The sequence below is a fragment of the Mycteria americana genome, chromosome 3, assembly GCF_035582795.1.
Source record: "Mycteria americana isolate JAX WOST 10 ecotype Jacksonville Zoo and Gardens chromosome 3, USCA_MyAme_1.0, whole genome shotgun sequence".
Taxonomy (NCBI): Eukaryota; Metazoa; Chordata; class Aves; order Ciconiiformes; family Ciconiidae; genus Mycteria; species Mycteria americana.
In genome coordinates this window covers 53224258-53245599 of record NC_134367.1, presented here as the reverse complement: position 1 = coordinate 53245599, position 21342 = coordinate 53224258, and the positions used below count along the sequence as shown (strand labels likewise).

The 21342-nt window shown below is 44.3% G+C and overlaps 1 protein-coding gene across 1 annotated transcript; it reads left to right on the top strand.

The window, feature by feature from the left end:
* Nucleotides 1-1572: 1572 nt before the first annotated feature.
* Nucleotides 1573-20940, top strand: TRAF3IP2 (TRAF3 interacting protein 2). Its single transcript, XM_075498572.1, is given in 10 exon segments — nt 1573-1647; nt 1650-1692; nt 1934-2689; nt 5815-6004; nt 8265-8440; nt 9861-9949; nt 11771-11839; nt 14164-14280; nt 15464-15538; nt 20322-20940. Coding segments are annotated over 10 exon segments (1737 nt in total). The 3' UTR covers nt 20469-20940.
* The last annotated feature ends 402 nt before the right edge of the window (nt 20941-21342 follow it).

Genomic DNA, 21342 nt, shown 5'->3' with positions numbered 1-21342 from the left:
GTCAGGATTTCAAGCCTGGGTGCTTGGATGGGAAGGAGCTGGTTTGGCACCAGACCCAGCGCTCCCCAGCGTTCTCACACAGGGGGCTGCAGCTGTCAGAGCAGCGGTGTGTTCACTGTGTTGGTGCAACTAATAGCTGCTCTGAGGACTTGCCTCCATGGGAAAATTTACCAGCATAATTATCCCACTGTAATTATCCCAGGATAACTCACCCTGTGGATGTGTTTATTATAACATAGGATATGTATGAATATATGGTAAATCTTCTGCATAGATAGGTTTTAAGTTACACAGAGGAGGAATATTTACATTGCAGCCCAGCAGCAAAGCACAGTTTTTATCCTGCTTCCCAGCAAATGTTACACCCAGAATTTCTATGCCAGAGGTACTTTCAGGGGGAAATACACAGCATTTGATCTGATCAGCATGAATGTAAAGCCTCACTTTTGCCCTATAGCATGGGGCACATAATCTGCTTTTACAGAATCACTGTGGGAGCCAGGGTAAAGGTTGGGACACTGCCTTATACCTCTCTGTGATCCTGTTCAACTATTTTTAATATTGTGGTCATTTGAATAGGTTTTTCATTTGACCTTTCTGTTCAAGCTACTGTGACTGAAGTTGGGAGAACTCCTTGGATCGCTAAAAGCTCCTCAAACGTGTTGTAATTTTGACTTTCTTTACCAGGCTTTCAAGCTAGAGTCTGTTGCCAAATGTCATTCCCATTGCTTGAGTGCTTAGTCCATTCTTCTCCTACTTGGGATTTTAGCTTCTCCAGTGTGATAGAAGGAAATGGGGGAAATGATGAGCACCGGGCTTGTTTCTCTATACTCCACAGTAACAGCTAAAATTTGCTGGGAGCAAGCTAATATGCACCCCTGTATAAGAGGCTGAAGATGGCTGCACTTCCTGAAGCCCACTCAGCATTCACCCATCACTGCTGCTGTCATTCTGAGTGAAGGTGAAGCAGAGGCATCCATCAACAGGGATCGCTTGGCTGGACCAAATTTACTGACAGTACCCCCAAAAGGAAGTGGTAATTTTGATGTTTGGGCCCAAGCCAACTCCAAAGGAAGGGAAAAAAAATCCAGAAAATAACTAATGTTTCTAAATTGTCTTTTAATTTTCAATAATTTGAAATAACAACAGCCATGTGATAATAGGCTGGATGAAGTGGTTTGATAAAATAAACAGCAACACTTGGAAACAGGCTTTGGAATTTAAATTACTCAGCTAGGTGTGTGGTGGAGTTTAGATCCAAGGCATCAGTGTGAAGCTGTTGTTAGAAAGTCCGGAGTAAAGTAATTGCAAGTGATTGTATTCCCTGGAATATGCCTGAGCCAAACCTCCAGACCTAAGCAGCCCGCTCTTTTGTGAGGTGCAGAAATTATCTCTGAGAGACAGTTCATGTGCTTTTCCCCTCTCCAGTCTCAGCAGGAACAGTAAGTTCCAGAAATCCCATAAAAGTGTCTGTGTTGCGCAATGCGATTTCCAGAACTCTAACCGGTATTTCTTTTCCAGTCTCTGAGATAGAGTTATTTTAGGATTATTGCCTGTGTGAAAATGTGTACCATGTCCACAAGAGTCCTTTCTCTTGTTTTCCAGTTTGCTGGAAAATCCTGGCCGTGCAGTAAGGCAGCTGACTCTTGTTTCTGGTGCGACTACAAAACTTGGAAATGGCCTCTGTGTCAGGTTAGTCCAAATTATGACTCTCTGCTAGCCACACTCCAGCTAACCTTCTACTTTCTTGCTTTGCCAAAATTCAGCCAGACCTTTCTTGCTGTTTTCTGCCTGTCTTTTTAAAAAACATAAAAATATAAAGAATATATATTGCTCTTCAGTATTCCAGCTCACAGTCATTGAGTGATGACTGACAACAGGCATTTGTCTGTATGGCTGTCCATCTACCGTGTTTCTTCTCTCACTTTTTCAGGCACTTTTGTGGGTCGAAGCATACCAGTCGAAGTGGATGAATCCATGCCATGGTCCCCATTTCCTGAACATGTCTTGGAAAAGGCTTTGCAGCCTTCTGGAGAGGATATGGAGGATGAGGAGCCCCAGAGACCATGTGTCACTCAAACGCCTCAGCCTGCGGCCGACCCGTCATGCCTCTGCGGAGCACCAGCACGTCATCAGTCAGCGCCGTCCGTGGAGCCGCGCAGCAGCTTGTGGTCAAAATACACTGATCCTGATGGAGATGGACGCTTCTGTTCCCCTGGTGAATCAACAGCTGGAGTAGTTGCCTGCAAGATGCATCTTGTAGCTATGGACAAACCAGGCATGCAGCCAAGATCACAGCTTTCAGCTGACACTGGGCACAACTCCAGTAAATCAGAGCAGAACTTGTCTGACACTCCCGAGGACTCGCTGGAGGAGAGCAGCCAAGGGAGTTCACGGTCATGGCAACCCTCAGCGAACAGACCCCCAGCAGAGCAGGGGACCGTGGACACAGGGTACAGCTCCCAGTCACGAGATGTCATGGGCATCAGGCACCTGGAGCCCCCCTTACCACTGGTGTCTGTGCTGAACCCCCAGGACCTCCCAGGACCACTGATCTCCAGAGAGTTTTTTGGACCTGAGCATCAGCAGTGCCCTATGTGTCAGCACTTGCCCCATCCCAACGCCTCCTCACAAGCCCATGGCTGCTTTGGGCACCGCTGCCTGGCAGAGCAGCATTCCCAGGGCCCATGTGAGTAGTACCGCTCACCCCACGGGAGGTTTTCCAGGTCTATCACAGCCATCGTTCACCAAGCTGGTGTTTTCCTACTGTACTTAATGGCAATGCATGGCATGCAATTATTAACCTTTTTAAACATCTATTTGCAGTCCCTTTTATATTTCCAGATTTTCGGGTTATGCAGCCGGACTCTCTGATGCAGAACCTCTGAGCCAGATAAAAAGTTAAAGAGCTCACAGTTATTCATCAAATGAAGGCTAATGATTTTGCCTAAAAAACTAGCCTTTGTCAGTCATGCTGAGCATACACAGCCTTCTCCCTGCTGTTATTTCATATTCTAGTCATTTCCTTCCTCCTTGCATCAGGCATTCAGCAGCCTCCTATACCGACTTAATTCCTGTTGTTTTCATAGATTTCCTTGCTCCCGCTTGGATCCCCAAAGTTGAGAATTTCCTGCCAGAATCAGGATGGGAGGTTACCCTTGATCTCTGTAAATAGTATCTCCCAGCATTATGACCAAACTCACCCATGTGTTTTACTTCTATGTGAAAAGAGCGTGACATCCATCATCCTCATTTTTTTCTGTTGTCAGCTGAAATGAAAGCTCATTACTTAAAATGGAGCCCTCTCAGCTGCTGGTGATTGTATCACTGAACGCTGATGTGACTTTGTCAATATGAGTGTTTTGGCTCTTGGAGACTACGATGCAGTTTACAGCCTGCTATTAATTAGTATTCCTTTTCAGTCTCTGAGATTTTTATCTGTTACAAAGTGAGCTTTGAACATTCAACAGCAATATAATTGTTTTAATATAATTTATATTACATGAGACTCATGAGACCCCAACCCGTTTTGGGCTGGCTTTGTAATAAAAAGCTGTAGGCCTGTTCTAATAACCCCTTTTTTTTTTAACCTTCTGTTGACTCCATAGCATTTATATTACATCTGTTTAAGGAGTTTTGTCATTCCAGCAATGTGCTATAATTAGGTATATGAAAGAGAGAGGGTATCAGAGCCTCAGTTTTCACCTCTGATCTTGGGACTTTGTAAAGGGGAAGGGGGCTACAGATGGACTTTCATGAATGTCTACAGCTGAACATTTGCAAAACATCTTCTGGTTTTCTTTTCGTACCTTCTCCTTTCAGTTCAGCTTTAGGCAGACAAAGAGCTGGTTGCACAACACCCCTCACTATTTACCTCCATTTACCTCCTCCACACGTGGGCATCCTGAGAAATAGGACATTTACTGAATGAGGCCATTTTGTTTTAAAGCAGAAACTCTGAAAGGCTTTCTTTAGAAAAATCACTACCATTTCAACCATATCCAGAGGGCAAAAAGAATAAAATCAACTCAGATGACTGGAGCAGATTTGGTCAGGACCAAGAAGCTGGCAACTGTACTCCTGTTTCTCACATGCCCGGTACAGCGTAAATCACCCCCTGACAGCTCCTTGCGTTTCAGATAATTGTTGGGCAGTGGCAACCCACAACAAAGCTCTGCAGTTTGTGTGTTGCAACACGCCTCTCCCGGGGAATAGCAATAGCCTGGATTGTGCCCGTAGGCTCTAAGCTGGCTCTGGACACCTGCTATTTGAGATACAACAGCAAAACTGTTTCTGAAGTCAAAGAAATCCTCGTAGCAATGCCATGTGCCCAGGGAGCATTATTTCAGATATTTATATATAAGAGCTGTTGGTTTGTGTGGGCATGCACGCTTGGCCATGCTGTGCTTCTGAATGGCAGTGGTTGCAGCCATTAAAATACTGCAGCATCAGGTACATCCAAAGGAAGCTGGGGAAACATTGGCCTGAAAACCTGTAAACGAAACTGAATCTCCCAAAGCCCTGCCACCTTCCCTAGAGCTGGTCACGAGGAACCCATGAGAAGACCATATTTACTTTCAATTTTGTTCTCCCAGCCTCTTTCACCCTGTCCTGTTGCAAATAGTTAAGAGGGGGAGCAGGAAAATCTCCTAAAACAATGTCAACAAATACGATGTTGCCGACTCAATTTCATCAAGAATCTCTTTGCAATTGTGGGGTTGGTTGGGTTTTTTTTGAAGTATTGGCTCCTTCAATTGGACTATTTCATCAAAGCTTTGTTTTCTTTCCTTTTTTTCCTCCCCCTTTAAAAAAAATTTTAGTCCTCATGGCTGCTAGGAAAAGGAAAGCATGACCCCAAAATAGCTAAAAGGATTTGAAAAAACAATCTCGAGGGAAAAAAAAAGAGTGTTTGAGTACTGCAGCTTTCAGAGCCAGCTCATAACACCATAATCATGCAGCGCTAATAAGCCCTGCCAGGCTGGACTTTGATCTGCGCACAGCAGCTTGAAAGTGCGCAGAGCTGCTGCCTAACGAAAACTGCAAGCAGAAAGACTGAAAAAAAACCCAAAAATAGTTTTCCTCGTTTGGGAAACAAACAGCTTACATTGCTTTCTCTTTCAGTTTATGCCAACAGTTCCACTGTACGTTAGTTATTAAACAGCATTATGTGTGCGCAGCCAACAACAGTAAGATTTTTCAGAATTACATGAGCAAAGTTGTCACTTTGGGCTTCCCCTGCAGCCTCCTGGATGGCAACAGGAGCAGCAGCAAGGCCTTAGAAGGTCACTTAGGCAGAAAATTCATACAGGGTGAAGTAACAAACCAAGAGATTATTTTTTTCTCTTTTCATTTACAATAATCACAGTCTGTTTCGCCTTAGTGTTGCAAACTGATTTGTTCCAGGATTTTGCATCTGCTTTCATGAGAACATTGGGATGATTCATTTTCGCAAGTTATTGCCAAAAAGAAATTTAAAAAAACAAAAAACAAAAAACCAACCAACAAAAACCACTGAGGCATGGTAAGTGCAGGGACAAAGCAGCCCTGAATGTTTAACTGTCAGTTGTCCCAACAGCCCAACCCAGGGCGGGGATCTGAACCCTGTTGTGTGTGAATGGGAAAAAGGAAACTTCAGACTGTGAAACGTTCCTTAATCTAGGTTCTTTCAGACTGAGATAACCTGCAAATGCCTCCAAACTGCTCAGTTGCCCTAGACATGAAGGAGGACGTGCCTGGAAAGGAATAAACACAAACTGAGGCAAAAATGCATTGGCTGAAATGATAGTTGCTGCCTTTATTTTCTCACCCTCCCAGATGGCAGAGCTCCTTACCAACATTTTGCACATACGTCGCAACCGCTTCCTCCTGTTCCTGCACCTTGCATGAGAGTTATCCGCCCGGCCCAGCAAGTCATCCCAAATTACTCAAACCTTCGTGCTCCCAAGGGCACCGGAGACCGACCACCCCAGAGGACATGCTCCTCCCCTGGTCCTCCTCGATTCCCGTAAGTACGCCTCGGCGGGGTGGGTTGTGCGTAGTGGAAGCTCCTCTGATCTGATTTTGTGGGCTTTCAGCCAATAATTCTGAAACCTTGTAATGTTAGCGTGCCCAGGCTGTAGGGGTACGTGTGAGATGCTGGGTAGTTTTCTTTATTGCTGTTTTACACCCAGCAGGGGCCTGACCTTACCCTAGAGAACTTCAAAGCCGGATACCCGATATGTTGTTACAGCGCACCCTGAAATGCACGCCTTAAGGAAGATAAATGCTTGAAGGTTAAAGGGATGAGGGGACGAAAAATATCTCAGTTGAAACCTTAGAGCTCTCCTGCTAGAGAGCAAAGGTCAATTCGGCGGCTCACTGTGGTCTTCAGCTTTACGCTGTACCAGCCTGGGACACCTCAATGATTGGCTTCCAGTGATTTCCTTCTTATCTCTTCAGTAGTGCAGAGAAAAAGGGAGAAAACCTCGTCCATCGCTGATATATCTCTACATTGCAGTTTGCAGCCTTTTCTATGATTTTTCCTGTAGTAATAAAACACCACATGTCTAGCACTTTTCATCCAGGGCTTTTTGACTGGTTTTCAAATTTTAATTTACCAGGCCTTATATCTCCCTCCTTATAAGTATGTCGTTAACAGATGGGAAATACTATCCATGCAGGGCTTTCTCCAGACTTAGCTACCTGAAGACAAATTGAAACTTCAGGCATTGAGGACATCTGAAATCAGACTGTTTTTATTTAAGTGCCGCAATACTTTTAGAGGTGCTAAACTTATAGGCATCTGTGTTTGAAAATGTCCACTTACGTGACATGGTCTTGGCAGAAAACTGGGAGAACAGGGGGACAAAAGAGGTCAGGCAACTGAAATACCGCACTGCTCTGGCCTGTGAAAAGTTAGGGGCTGTGACAGAAAAGTGACAGCAAGATAAGGCAGTACCTGCAGCAGAGATAATTGCACTGAAGAATTTGTATGAAAATGTAAAAATACTGAGGAATAGTGGGTATCCTTTGTAGTAGTAAAATTTAAAAACGGAGTCCTGAGTTTTGGCACATTTGTTAGATAAGGTGAAGTTTTGGGAAGATCTGTAAATTAGCCACAGAGGCGTTTTTTGTGGCTGTTGATGAGGGACGTGTTGCTTTTCTTGGTATTTCCTTCTGCTAAAAGAAATCCAGAATACGCAGGGTCTGTCCTGTGGCTGCGTGGCTGGTGTTTGCACGCTGATTCCAGCAACGGCAGTTATATGTTGGTAATATTTGCCTATAGAGTATTTTGTAACAGAAAACATCTGTACCGAAATGAATAAACCAAATCTTAATGTGACAACAGAAAACATGCTGTGACCAGCCTGTCATCATTCATTTAAGGAAGGCAAAGAAAAAAAAGAGAGTGGGCTTGATTGACTAAACATCACTGCTCTGTGGGGAAGAGCTCTCAGAGAAACCTAACACTCGTCCAACAGATTCAGCCCAGCAGATTCAAAGCACACCTTATGTAAAAATCTGTATAGGTTCCCCTTCCTATTGACTTAAACCGTAAAACCAAAGTGTAGTAGGACAAGAACTGCTAAGCTTCCTAAAATCGTCCCTTTCTCTCTGTTTGTTACAGTGGAGAAGACATTAGGCAAGGTTATTGCAGATCTGGAGTGCAGATACCAACCATGAGAAATCCTCATCGGTCTGCTGTTGCTGGTCAAGAAATTGATTTGTTCCCTTTAGCAAAACTCTTGAGTCTTGTCCAAAACTGGAGATCCTCCAAGCTGTGCCAGAGCTGGAGCTGGAGTGCCCTGTACCCCCACTTTTCCCAATCCCCACCTTGCGCTGTGCCTCCTGTGCTGGACAGGACATCCTGAGAGCACCTGAGGTGGCATGAAGCACCCTTTAGATAATGGGAAGAGGTTACCCAAGTGCCACTCTGCTCCCATACGTGCACAACAACATCCACAGCACGGCATTATTTCTCGCTCAAAAACGGCCTTTGCTTCTGCTAATTGCAAACTGAACAGCTTTCAGCTACGAGGTGCATTTACTTCCTGTGGCTAATGTTGCTTCTGCAATGAACTGTGTCTTGTGGTAGACTGTCACCAAAGTATCTGTTCAAAAGATGCTGTAATAACTAAATAGAAATGCCGAGCCAAGCATTTCCACAAGAACTTTTCCTAGCTAATATGCAGATAAAGTTCTTAGTGTGTTACTAAAAGAAAAATAATCTGAATTTTACCTGAAAAAGAACTATTTTTAAAATCCTCACTTGCTTTTCTTTGTAGAAACCAGCTATACAACCAGCTACCTAATGGTCAGCTTCCCCCCAAGGCATGTGGCCCGGATGAAGCATGCTGTTGTCCTTCTGATAATTTTCCATCTCCAGCTGCCGTCCCAAGGCCTCTCAGTAACCCTGCAGCCAAGGGAACGCTGAGAACCAGCAATTTGCCGGAGGAGTTGCGTAAGTGGTTAGCAAATTTGTTCTGTGCAAGATTTTACAGTGCAGCCTGACAGCTTTAGGTGGGAAAGCTCCGGGGGAGAGAAGGCAGAGGGAACACTATTAAGACACAAAGACAACAAGAAAAGAAAATACTGAGTGTCATCACATCTGTAGGGTGTGAGCATTCGTGTTTGGTGGGATGGAATTATCCCCTTGAATCCTGAAAACATAATTGTCATTAATTGCTTGTTATTTTGTTTACAAAAACCAAATACCATTTAGATTGTTTTCATGACTTCTTGCTAAACAGGATGTCCCTTTGAGGCAGGAGGCACTGAAGCTTACAGTAAAAGACTAATAACAAACAAAGCCCTAGGGATAAAGTGTTTCTGCCTGTCCCAAACCAGACAAAAATGTTGAGCCTTGACCTCAGTTTCTCCTTGACCTGGTGAGTGGAGAGGACTTTGGGCCAGGAGCCCACAGTGAGGGCTGAGGGTGGCACAGGCGCTGGCTGAGGTGCTTCCCCTGCTGCCAGCCCCTGAAATGCTCTCACCCTTCAACTCTTACAGGAAAGTCACGTTTCAGAAAACTGGCTTCCTTCTTAATGCTGTGCTGGCTAGCAAGTGAGAGATACCATTGCTAAGAACCCTCCACGTCTGTCCTTTGTTTTTCTTTATTCTTCATTTTATGCATCACCTTTCAAATCCAGAGAGTTGTATCTCTCTGGCCTGTAGGAGTGAGTTATGACACTGGATACCACTCTTGGATAAACCCTACTTTGTCAGTTCGTGTGTCCTAGATACAGGAATTACTGGATAAAATTGTGTCATTTGTGATACATGCACAGCTGGATTAGATTAGCCAGCTGGTTTACCCTGACCAGCAAATCCATGATTCTTTAATTAGTAAGAAAACTCCTTCCATGATGGCAAGGGCAGCTGAAGACATTGCTGTCATCAGCCATCCATCCTGCCCGCACAGGAGGTTAATGCTGATATAAGGTGAGGCAGTACAGCGTGGTAAGGGCTTCCTCTGGCTCTCAGTCAGATCAATGAGGTTTGGCAGAAAGGTGGCTGCAGCCGGTGCAGGTGGCACGAGCTCTCGGTGAGGGCCCAACCTCACATATGCCAAAGGGCTGTGGAAGAAGCAGCTCTGGCAGCAGGGCAGGGTGAGCAGCAGAGTGAGGTTACCCTCTCCAGCTTCCACAGGGGTGCTTGCCAGCAGCAAGGCAGTAGGAGCTTAAATCTAGCCCAAGGTTTCTGGGTGGGGGTTGAGCTCAACACCAAGCCACTGCGCTATCCCGCATCCATTTTGTAAATACTCTGAAGAGATGTAGGTGGGCAGAACCTGCAGTGTGGTGAAAAAGGAAGGCTGTGAAAGTCTCACCCTCCAAATGGTGTATTTTAATGCATCGCATATTCATACAGACTTTCTCTCCTAGGCAAGGTCTTTATAACCTATTCGGTGGACACAGCGGTGGAGGTTATGAAATTTGTGAACTTCCTGCTTGTAAATGGATTTCAGACTGCTGTAAGTATTCCTTCCGGAGAAAATGACTTTCAACCAGGGGAGAAAAGAGACTTTTTTTTAAAAAAGCAGAGGTGATACACTGTCTATGTAAATGCTTTTTCTGTTTATCGTCTCATTTTGTAGGTCAAAGAAGATACAAATAGAATGAACTAGCCTTGGCTTTAAAAGTTGTAACTTAAATGATTTGCCCTTTTGTTTGCACATATTTTAACTGAATTTTATGCTTTAAAATGTGTTTTAATAATGACCCTGGAAAATTCCATTTAGTGACACCAGATACCAGATGGGCAATAGTATGAGGTTTTGTGAGCTATTCCATTAACATTGTCTCATATTTGATCTGTAATATCAATATTAAAAAAGGTCAATTTTCATGTTCATCCCATCCCAGCTTTTTTTCTGCAATGCTATTACATTTTTGGTTCTTCAGATGTGAATACCTTTCTGCTAAAAAATGATCTAAAATCAGTGTATTTCACACAGCTTAATGAAACAGCCCATCTCACGGTTTCATTTGCTTTGTTATACTTTTAAAGTTGATTCTGAAATCACTGGCCTGAAAAAATCTGTGTCCTACTGTCTAATCCCATAAGCCATCCAGATTTTCACTTAACTTCTCATGAGTTTGCTTCATCATAATGGCCCTCTCTAAGGGAACGATCGACAGAGGCTCTAGGATTCGGTGTTCATCAAAATCTTGATTCATATTTTCTTATTTCAAGTACATATGCTATCTGACCCCTTAACCTTCACTCTTTGGCTTCAGTTCAGGAAAGCATTTAAGCAAGTGGCTATCATTAAGCTGAATGAAACTCAGTGGGGGGCTTTGCACACACTTATTTATTTTCATGAATCAAAGATTTTTTTCCAGAGACTGCAATTATACTTCTCTCCAGCAGTTCTGTACTATGACCAATTCATAAGAAAGCTTTGGGCACCATAGAGGTACAGAGTAGAAGGCTCATTAATAGCACCTTTGCTGGACAGGCAATTTTTGGAGCATGTTGCAGAATAATTTATGCAGCAAAATGACTCCAAAGCAGGGAAACAACTATGTTCTCTACTTTCAAAAAGGGAAAAAGAAAGACTTGAGAGCAGAGCATGACTCTTCTGTCAAAAACTTGGAGAACTTAATACTTACTCCATTGGTCACGATCATTGATTGCCACTTTCTGGGCTTACTGAGAGTGCAGGGAAGTGAGCAGTGTTGGTCATATTCAGTCCTATGAAGTCCTCCACCTCTCTGCTGTTGCTGAAGTCTGTGTCACTGCATCCAGTATCAGTGACCTGTCTGACTTCCACCACACACTCTGAAAATTTAGTTCAATATGAAGCTAAAACTTGACACTCAGTATATACCCTTGCAGCCAGAAAATAGTGGACATTTGTAGCTATACAGATAGAGAAGGTGGGCAGCCATCCACCTTCTTGAGGCGTTTAGAGGCAAAAAAGCCAGTTTGCAAACACTGAATATCTAACATTCACCATCAATGGTTGTTTCTTGTCCTGATGAGCAAAAATAGCTGGGAGCTGGCAGGGCAGGGCAGCCGGTCAGATGGCCGGCTGAGCGGGAGCCCAGTGGTGTGCCTGCAGCAGCCCCCCCTCCACCTGCCTGGGGTGCCCATCCAGCTCAACTCTGGACTGCAGGGAAAGGGGAGAAGTTGTGCATGTGCACGTGTGTGTGTGTGTGTGATGTTTCTTTCCTAAGGGAGTTAAGCATGCCTGTTAGAAACTAGGGAAAAGATCAGGCACCTTTTCAGTGCCACCAAATGGGTAGGACAGGCGAAAGGATGCTCACCACAGACTCTCATTCTCTTGCAGATTGATATATTTGAGGACACGGTACGAGGTATTGACATCATTAAGTGGATGGAGCGCTACCTAGGTGATGTATGTAAAGGCAATTTAACCTTGTTCACAGCAGAGGTGACCTGAGGAAAATGGTTGAATTATTCTAATAGCAACAGGAGCAGAATCAAAATGCAAGACTCTACTATTGTCTTCCCTGCCCTTACAGAAATGGCAGAGGCCTTGCAGCAAGAGCATAGGCAAATCGTACTCACTTTGCATCTTATGGTCCCAAAGCTCTTTCTTTAAGAAATGAAGTGCTAATCCTGGCATTCCTGCCAAATTCCAATGCTGGCTGTTACATTCAGCCTGAAGCTGCCGTTGGACAAGTTGTTCCTCCATCTCATTTTTAAATAGTGGGTTTTGACTATGCTTGGTTAAAATGATAGCTGTATTTCATCCCAGTCTGCATAGTAGTGGCTAATGTTCATCCTGCTTCTCACCTGTAGCTTTTATGTTCCTATGTAAAACACTGAAGGGTTCTTTTGGATAAACCATCCTATATGTAAACTGGAAATTGGTATTCTGTTAGTCGAATGATAGAGTTGCTCTCATCACTTTGTCTATATCTAAGCAGTAAAATAGAGATTCATATTGCTGCCAGTGCAGTTGCCCACAGCAACAACTTCCTCTGAAGTTCAGCTGAGCAGTGAGTGCACATCTCCTTTAGGATCAAGCCAAGCAGTCCCATTATACCAGTACAGCTGGACACAAACTGGCAATTCTGTCGCTCAACACATGCCATCATGGGGTGGCTTCCTTTGATTTGTGCCTTGCTGGGTAGCCACTGGGCCTCTGACTCACTCTGGGCAGATCACCATGGCTCAGGATCAGGATGACAAAGTGGTGGGCTCTCCCCCGCCTGAGCAAGGAAGCTCAACCATCTGAGACAGCACTACACAGGTTTCCTAAAGGTGGCAGGCAGGACAGCGTAGCTCCAGTGCGCTACCACGCAGACATGGTACTACTGCATGCAGAGCCAGCTTGGGGCCTCTGCTGTGGCAATGCAGTCACGCCTTTTGGGGCTTTCATCAGGACAAATTGGGCTTGGACTCAGCGTGCATAATGGAGGTACTGGAACTAGAAGCCAGGGTGAATTTGCTTTTGCCAAGAACATCATTATCACTTAAAATACAAACTGGCAGATCTCCCTTGGGACTCCTGCACAGTCAGTAGGAGAGACCAGTACGGGCAGAGAGCAATTCCCCCTTTCCACATGAGGATCCTTCTCTGCCTGCCTGCCCCAGAAATGTCCATTTTCCTCCATTAACTGTAGAGGCAGTTTCTAACTTCAGAACCTTTACATGTGTGAGGAAGAAGGGACTGCTTGGACACAAGCAGGGGGATGTGTGCAGCTGGGCATGTCTCTGCAAACCCTCAACATCTGTAAGTGCTTACATGCATGTCAGGCACAAATGTAATTCTGGAGTATGTTAAGTCAGTGTACGGGATAATGGCTCCTTACCGTATTTGACCCTGTGGTGGGGCAAATTCCCTTGATATTGCACAGAAGGAAAGAGTTAATTAGGTGCCAGGCTGAGTATGAGCCACAGACGTGGAAGCCTTACACAGCCTGATGTGGCAGGGATAAAAGACAGGCCCTAGGTAAACACAAAGTAAGGAGGCTTTCATCTGCTGAGCCTCTTCACTGGCCCACCATTAAGGAGGAAAGACATTTCCCAGATATGAAGGATGGCCCCTCTATGGAAACCTGAGCTCAGTGGGGGCCTGGGATTAAACAGGTCACAGGCAGGATCTGGGCTGTCCCAGCAAGGCGAGGAGCATTGCCTTCAGCCCACTGTGGCAAGGTGGGACAGAGCTGCTAGGTACCCCTAAACCTGCCCAGGCCATCTGCAACAGCCCACCACTCTGCACACCTTGCCGCTAAGGAGATCAACAAGAAAAGTTGCTGTTTCTGTTGCTGAGAGCCCTAGATGTAGCCTCCACAGACAACTGCCTTTATGGCTTTCTGTATAAAAAGCCATAGATGGTTAAATAGATGCACTTTTACATAAGCTGTTGGAAAACATTTATGTCTGAATTTGAAGATAAAACTTTTCTGTGTATGTATATAGACATGCTACACTGATAAAAAGTAGCTTTTTATTACAGGGATTCCAACTGTAAACTGGTAGCTGCTAATGTATCTCTTGACATTTAGATTTTCTATATGATGAGATCTCGAGAAATAATGAGGAGAACGACTGTACGAGTTCTCCTGTATTTCCTGCCAGAATGAATGAGATCCTCTCGTGTTTGCCAAGAACATAAAGATCACTTAAAACACAAACTGGCAGATTTCCGATCTGCCTCTACCAAACACGCTGCGCTTCCCAATTTCATAAAAGTGCTTTTCTCCCTAACAGAAGACAGTGATGATAATCATAGCAATCAGTCCAAAATACAAACAGGATGTGGAAGGGGCTGAATCCCAGCTGGACAGGGATGAACACGGCTTACATACTAAATACATCCACAGGATGGTAAGCAAGGACATGCATTTGCTGTTTTACAAAGACTCTGTCTCTTCTTCTCAAAAGACAAATCTGTCTCCAAATGGCAGGTTCTTTGCTTTGTTTTCCCTAATCCCCATAGTTAAACACCCCCCTTTGGAATTCATTAATCCTCCCTCTCATCAGCTCCGTATGCTCATTAACATCTGCTAAGAGGTTCAAGGAAGAAAAATCCTATTAAACATGCTCATCTTATTCTTCCATATTCTTTATTGTGCTATGGGTTTTTTCCCTCCCTCACCTTCTCGAGCCCTTGTTGCCCTGTCATATAGCCCTGAGCACAATCTTATCTAACACTACCTGACCTTCCTCCCTGTAAACCAGCCCTTATCACTTTGGCCGTCCTGTAACTGAGGTCTTTTTTCAGGCAGCAGTAAAGCTGGATGAAAGGTGGAATTGCAAAGCAAAGGCCAGAGCTGCAAAGGGGGTGCTCCTGAGGGTGCAGGGTGGCAGAGGACCAGTGGGGGACACAGACACCCGTCTCTGCAGTCTGTCACAGGACTGACATTTAGCCCAGAAGAGCCCACAGAGCTGTGAAACTCATCCTTTCTCCCTCAGTTCGCAGTTTGCTGTCTTTCTCACCCTATAACCCATCTGATTCCCGAGTTTGATCCTGTGGTCAAACTTCTCAGAAGCTGTCACCAACAGATGAGCTCTCAGCAGTACTTTGCTGTCCTTATCACCCCTGGGATACCTGTGTCCAGGGACACAGGGGACAGGCTGGGTCCCAGCTCAGACATGGAGCTGGGAGATGGGGAACGGGCTGGGTCCTAGCTTGGACATGGAGCTGGCCTCCAGCTGAAATCTGTGACCCTGTTGGAGATTGAACAGGGGCCTTGGTCAAGGCGAGCTTTGTCGGTTCTAGATGGATTTCATGGGATTGCAACTGCAGCTAAACCCACAATTATTTCACACCACAGAACTAAATGCTCAAGAAACGTTGACAGATCTTTCCTGTATCCTTTCTGTAGTAATGAAGAATCAGATTAAGTGGCCAAACAAAATGATACCGAGTCCACCAGCAATAGATCAAATCACTTAACAGAAGAGCAGTTTAAGTAAGCAACAAATGCTTTTACGCATAGGATTCAGATGCTTGTGAAGAAAAATTAATGTGTCATTACAATAAATCTGGCAATTTGTTCTATTCTAGATGCAGATTGAGTTTATACAACAAGGAAGTATGAACTTCAGATTCATCCCTGTGCTTTTCCCAAATGCCAAAAAGGTAACATACATACATGCACATATACTTGTCGCATGATTAAGTACATATTATTTTGATCACAATGCACCAGATGAAATCTTAAAACCCAAACCCTCAATTTCTTGGTTCTTAATATCCCACTAGTAATATTCTAAAGCTACATTTAAATGAAAAGTTTATAGTTTTATGTACATACAAATAAAAAACATTTCATCCAAAATATAAATCAGTGCATAAATGTATTTCTGATGATGAATGTATAACTAAAACTTAAATTGTCTTGAGCACTGAAAGAATTTAAATGGAGAGAGACAATCTATCCAGCAAGCATGCTTTTTATATTAACCCTTTTATAATTTTATCCAGATGTAATGCTGTTGAGTGAGATGGGAGAGATTTATGACTCATGTGAAGTGAGGATCTGGAAGAGGGTGGGTTGAGAATATAAAAATAAAGAGGATAATAAATATTAAAGTACTAGGCCATTGCTTGAACTTTGATGGGCCCATCAAAGGCAAACTATAAGGTTTTTTAGGACTTGCAATTTCATCTGCCCTCCTTATTAGTTTTGCAGATTCATTTGAGAATAAGAAATAAGTAATGCAAGAGGTTCCCGTACCCTTCTTCCTCACTCTGAGAGAATCTCTTGGATTTTTTCCAACAAGGTCGGAAAAGTATAAACAGCTTCAGTTATAGTTGAGAAATCGCATTCTTCCCCAAACTTAGAATGGATATATTGGATTCGTGTTCACTTTTTGTCGCTAAATGCTGTGTGCACTGTTGGGTAGCTGTCATGTTACCCCTAGGTACAGCTGCATTTTGGAAAAGTGTGGAAAGATTCTTCATATTTATTTGAGTGCCCAAATTTTGGAACGTAAGTGCAGATTTAAACAATGTTACCAATGATTGTAGGGCTGTGAAGTCCCACAGCACTTGTGGATTTGAGTGTGATCAAGTTCTTGATTTAGGCACTGACTTAATAGAAGCTCTGAAATTTGAAAACATGTCCCTGGGTTTGTAAAAAATGTGAGGTCCTTTGGAATGAACGGTACCTCTGGTATTTCATGTCATTCAGCTGCCTTCCTGAATGATCTCAGGCTGGTACTTGCCTTAAGTGTGAAAAGCTGGGAGACAGCACTGGTGGGAATTGGGCAGACCAAAGGCAGTGAACCCATCAGCATTTTCAGTCAGTCTTTGCAGCTTGATCTGGGGGAAAAAGGGCAGGACTGCCCCTAACTTTGGGGGCTCCTTGAGTGCCTGCCACGCAACCAGACCATACAGCCTGCAGCCACTTGGCACCTCAAGGGTTGCAGAGAGAAATGGCCCAGTGGGCGCTAAAGCCGCCTTTGGACCTTGAGGCAGACACAAGAACAATAAATGTAGGTTAATTTTGGCTGAATCAAAAGACTATTTAGCATATAGCAGTGGCTTTCTCAGACAGTGATCTATAAGGAATTTCCAGGGTTGGTTTATTCAGCTGCTCTTATCAAAGCATCAGGCTCCAGGCAGTCTTCCTGCCCATCCTCTGTAGTCCACATCACCCTTCAGTTCTTCGAGAGGTACCTTTCTCATCTAAATTATGCAGATCAGCATTTCTACTGCTGTTAAGCTTTTCTCTTTTTCTTCACACATTTCTTTGGTACATCATCTACCTTCATCTAACTAGTTAATGATAATACAACTGAGGACATCATGGGTGGACAGAGAGCACCAGAGCCTGAACAAGTTGCGGTAGTGAAGTCTGTGGGCAGTCAGAGGAGGTGAGGTACCTGAAAAACACCACCTATATGTACAATTGGATGATGTCAGCAGGCAAATTACTTTCATTTTGTCTTTTTTATACTGTCCTTTACATATGTAAGTACTACTGTAGCTGGCAGTGGAAAAGAGCAGAGGAGCAAGGTTTGGAAGGTTTCGTTTGGGGGCGTGGCTATTAGATGAGTTAATCTCATACAAAGCACATCATAAAGCACTGCTGGTATGTGAAAGTTAGTCGACCTCCAACGGGAAGGGATCGATGTGATCCAAAGAGTGTTCATTAGGAAATTAAATAATGAGGGGTAAAAAGCACAACGCGCAGTTAAGGTGGCACTGGCATTTCCAGCTTCCCATCATAAGCTGCTAAAGGAAACCTGGGTCTCGCTGGTTCAAGGCTTGCATCGAGCCAGTCCACAGAAATGTGTGCTCCTGATCTGGTCACCTGATGACTGAAGCATTAAGCCATGATTGCCCCACGCTGGAGGCTCCCTCTGGCAGAGCAGAGGCAGCCAGAGGGGTGAGGTGAGCAGGGTTGGTGCCAGGGCAGCCAGGAGAGCTCAAACCATGCTCCGCCAACACAGCCCTGAATGCACAGCCCTGCCCTCTGCACTAATACACTCTGCCCTCTTCCTACCAGTTTGATCCTCAAAGGTATCAAGTACTCTCTCTATAGTAGAGAGAGAATTTCCTCTTGGCTTACAGATACATAGCTGAATAAAAAAAATTAAAAGGGTGGTGACCATTTTCTCATTGCTTCCACCCACAATGACAGCCGGTGTTGCATGGCAAGGAAAAGCCCTGTTCTCGCTTTCTCTGCTCTCCTTCTGGACCAAAATAGCAGCTATAGTTACCCCTTACCCCTACACACCTCCCTCAAGTTAAAATTATTGCCAGAGTTGATTAGCGTGCAGGTGCTTTTTGCACTGAGTTCATTATGGAGGATATTAAATGAAATTGGCTGCAGGAGCAGTTCTGGAAGAAAGGTGCAGAGCCTGTCTCTGGATGTATAGTGGCTCTCTCATTATATCCCCACTTGCTGGTTTCTTACCTACTATACATTTCTCACACTAATTTCCATCTTTTCAAGATTAACTAATGATTTCCCATGTGGACCTATAGCACATGCTGTGCTGAAGTCCAGACTGACTAGGTCTACTGCATTTCCTTCCTCCAAAAAACGTAGTCTTTTATCAGACAGAGAGAGGGCTCATTTGGTAAACCCATGCTGTATTTTATCACATTTCCTTCTACAGCTCTTAACAAGATTTAGTAAAGAAACAAATTTTAGGTAATAAGGGTGTGCACGTGCATGCAAACATAGTTATCTTTCTTTCTGCTGGTAACATTTGAATGTCTTGGCCAATTTCAAACAGCTTTGTCAAAGGAGTAAAGTTCACAAAGATTAAAAGCCATTCCTGTGCAAAAACAGGCTTGCAGGTGGAGGCAAAAAATCTTATTCGTGCTCCTACCAAAGCGAATGCTGCGGGATCTTACCCTTGTTGGGCAGTGGGGTGTCCACCTGGAAGAGCAACATTTTAAAACCTCCACCTTGGGAAGCTATTCAACAAAGCCTATGCCTTGTCGGCCACTGGAGAAAGCAGGAAGCCAGGCTTGATAGATACCTCTGCCACTCACCATGCCACTTGTTCAGAGCCCATGTGAGGTCGGACTAATGGGTCTGTAGGCACCTGGGTCACTTACCTCCTTCTTATACCTAAATCCTGTAGATCTAACAAAGTGGTCGCACCAATTAACACAAATCACTCCCTAAGCAGTGGAAATGATGATGCCTGGTTCCTATAGCCATACAGTCCAAGGAAAAGACAGCCAATTTGAGAAGCATGAGGCTTGGGAATGAAAGATTTGGACTGCAGCTAGGTTGTTGCTGGCAGGCAGGACATGTGCTGCTCGTGCCAGGGCATCCCCTGGTGAGACGCCAGAGGCATGGTGCACGCCAGCAGCTTTTTGCTCTGTCCTTTTGGAGCTAGCTCCACTGGCTTGACAGGGACTGTGCTGTTCCTAACAGGGGCCACCTTAGGAAAATACTGCCCTGCTAAATAAGAGGTCCAGGGAGCAAGTGCTGGATGTCTTGACTGCTCATGTTGCTTATCTGCTGTCTCACTTTGGCTGTGTTCTGGTGTCTCCAACACCACCTCTCCAAAAAGAAATCTCCATCTCCACAGTGGACATGAGCTGGTTTTGGTCAAGGATCAGTCTTTGACCCTCTTTTAATTAGTGGTATGAATATAGCCCTTCACCCCTACACATCCAGGCTGTCCATATGGAAACCTCCCAAGGCTGTGGAGACATGGGAACATGAGGTCTGAGCTGGCTCCTCTCCAGCAGCCCGCTGTCACTGTCCAGGGCCATGGTGGTCCCATCCTCATTATGTTAATGGCCATTAGCCAACCCTTCTGAAAGGCTGCATCTTCCCCAGATTGCAGGGAGCGGTGAAGGTTTGACCCTGCTAATCTGGAGATGCATTAGCCTCTCCTTGAGCTCAGCATTGGCCTCAGCCTCCTGCTTAGGAGGTGGCCAGGAGACACCATGCTTGGTGAAGGAAGGTGCAAGGGGAGCAGGGAGAAGGCTACCAGGTTGAGAAATGCTCCCCTGTGGTCCTGCTCTTTCCCTCTCAGTTCTCATCTCAGAGTTGAATACGTTGTGTGGATCCGTCAGCAGCTACTAAGGTGGCAGCCTTTCCCTGGTAGGGGCACTGAAACGTCTCCCTTCTCTTCTCAATGTTTGTTTTCACAAGCCTGTAGATGCCTGTCACTGAGATCAGAATCCCTTTGAAACGTGGTGAAATTAGCCAACATGATGGCAGAAAAGAAAGAGAGACAGGCAAGCTGTGAGATCACACCAAGTTAATTTATTTAGGAACCCAAATACAATTCTGAAGCCAAATTAAAATTTCTTGTTGTTACGGGAAGTGCCTAGAACAGACAAAATGAAATCTTGCTTGGCAGGCTCTGATGGAATCTGCAAGGTTCTGGTACAGATTCAGGAGGACTTATGGGATTTCGCTTTTTCTTTTCTTGTTTTTCAGGAACACGTGCCTACCTGGCTGCAGAACACTCACATTTATAACTGGCCAAAGAATAAGAAGAACATCCTTTTGCGGTTACTGAGGGAGGAGGAATACGTTGCTCCTCCAATAGGACCTTTACCAACACTCCAGGTTGTGCCATTATGAACGTTATTACTTTAAGTGCACGACAAGCAGTTGTTAAAGGGTTGTTCTTGGCAGGGAGCCAGCGCTCTTCCAGATGGCTCTTTTTGATGACAGAAGACACTCTTTCTGCTAAAGGAATTGGTTGTCTTGGGTAACTCAGGCTCGGCTTGTTCTCTACCATGTTAAACATCTATTTCTGAAGCTGATGGGGCAGAACTCTTTTCTCTAGATTTTTAAATAAGCTGTAAATGGAAAGAATGCCCAGTTTTATTTTAACATCTGTTTTTAACATATTCCTTTATTAGTCGATATAGCAAACAAATACCAGAAATAATGTTGCAATAAGTGTAAAATAAAAATTACATCCTCCTTTTTGCTCAGGGTTTCTTTAAAGATATTCCTGCCTTGTATAGCATTATCGAACAGTTAATTTGTATATACACTATTAAATATATTTGCCTTTTGTAAGGCAACCTTATATGTTGCGTCAGCTTTTATTATTGCTGGGAAAAACGGAGGAATGGTAACTGTTGGGTAACGCAAGTTTTCCTTAGCCTGTCTTGCATAAAGACACTGTCTTCAATTAGAGAACTCTCAGATCTGAAATCTCTGGAGTTCCATTTCCTTACAGCTCGGCCCCTAACACCTTCAGCGTGTTGCAGCAATAGTCCACAAAAGGAGAGCTAAATGCCTGACTACGTGTGTGCTGTCAGTACCATGGAACGCTACAGTATTTTTTACAGCAGGCCTTTAGCTTTGTTACTGCTCTTCAGCCCTTATTTAAAACAGAGCACGTCAAAGGACAATTGGCATTTGGAAAGCCAGCGATTGTTAAGAGAAATAACATTGACTCCTACAACTTGTATGCAGTATGGAACAATAAAATAATCAAAGA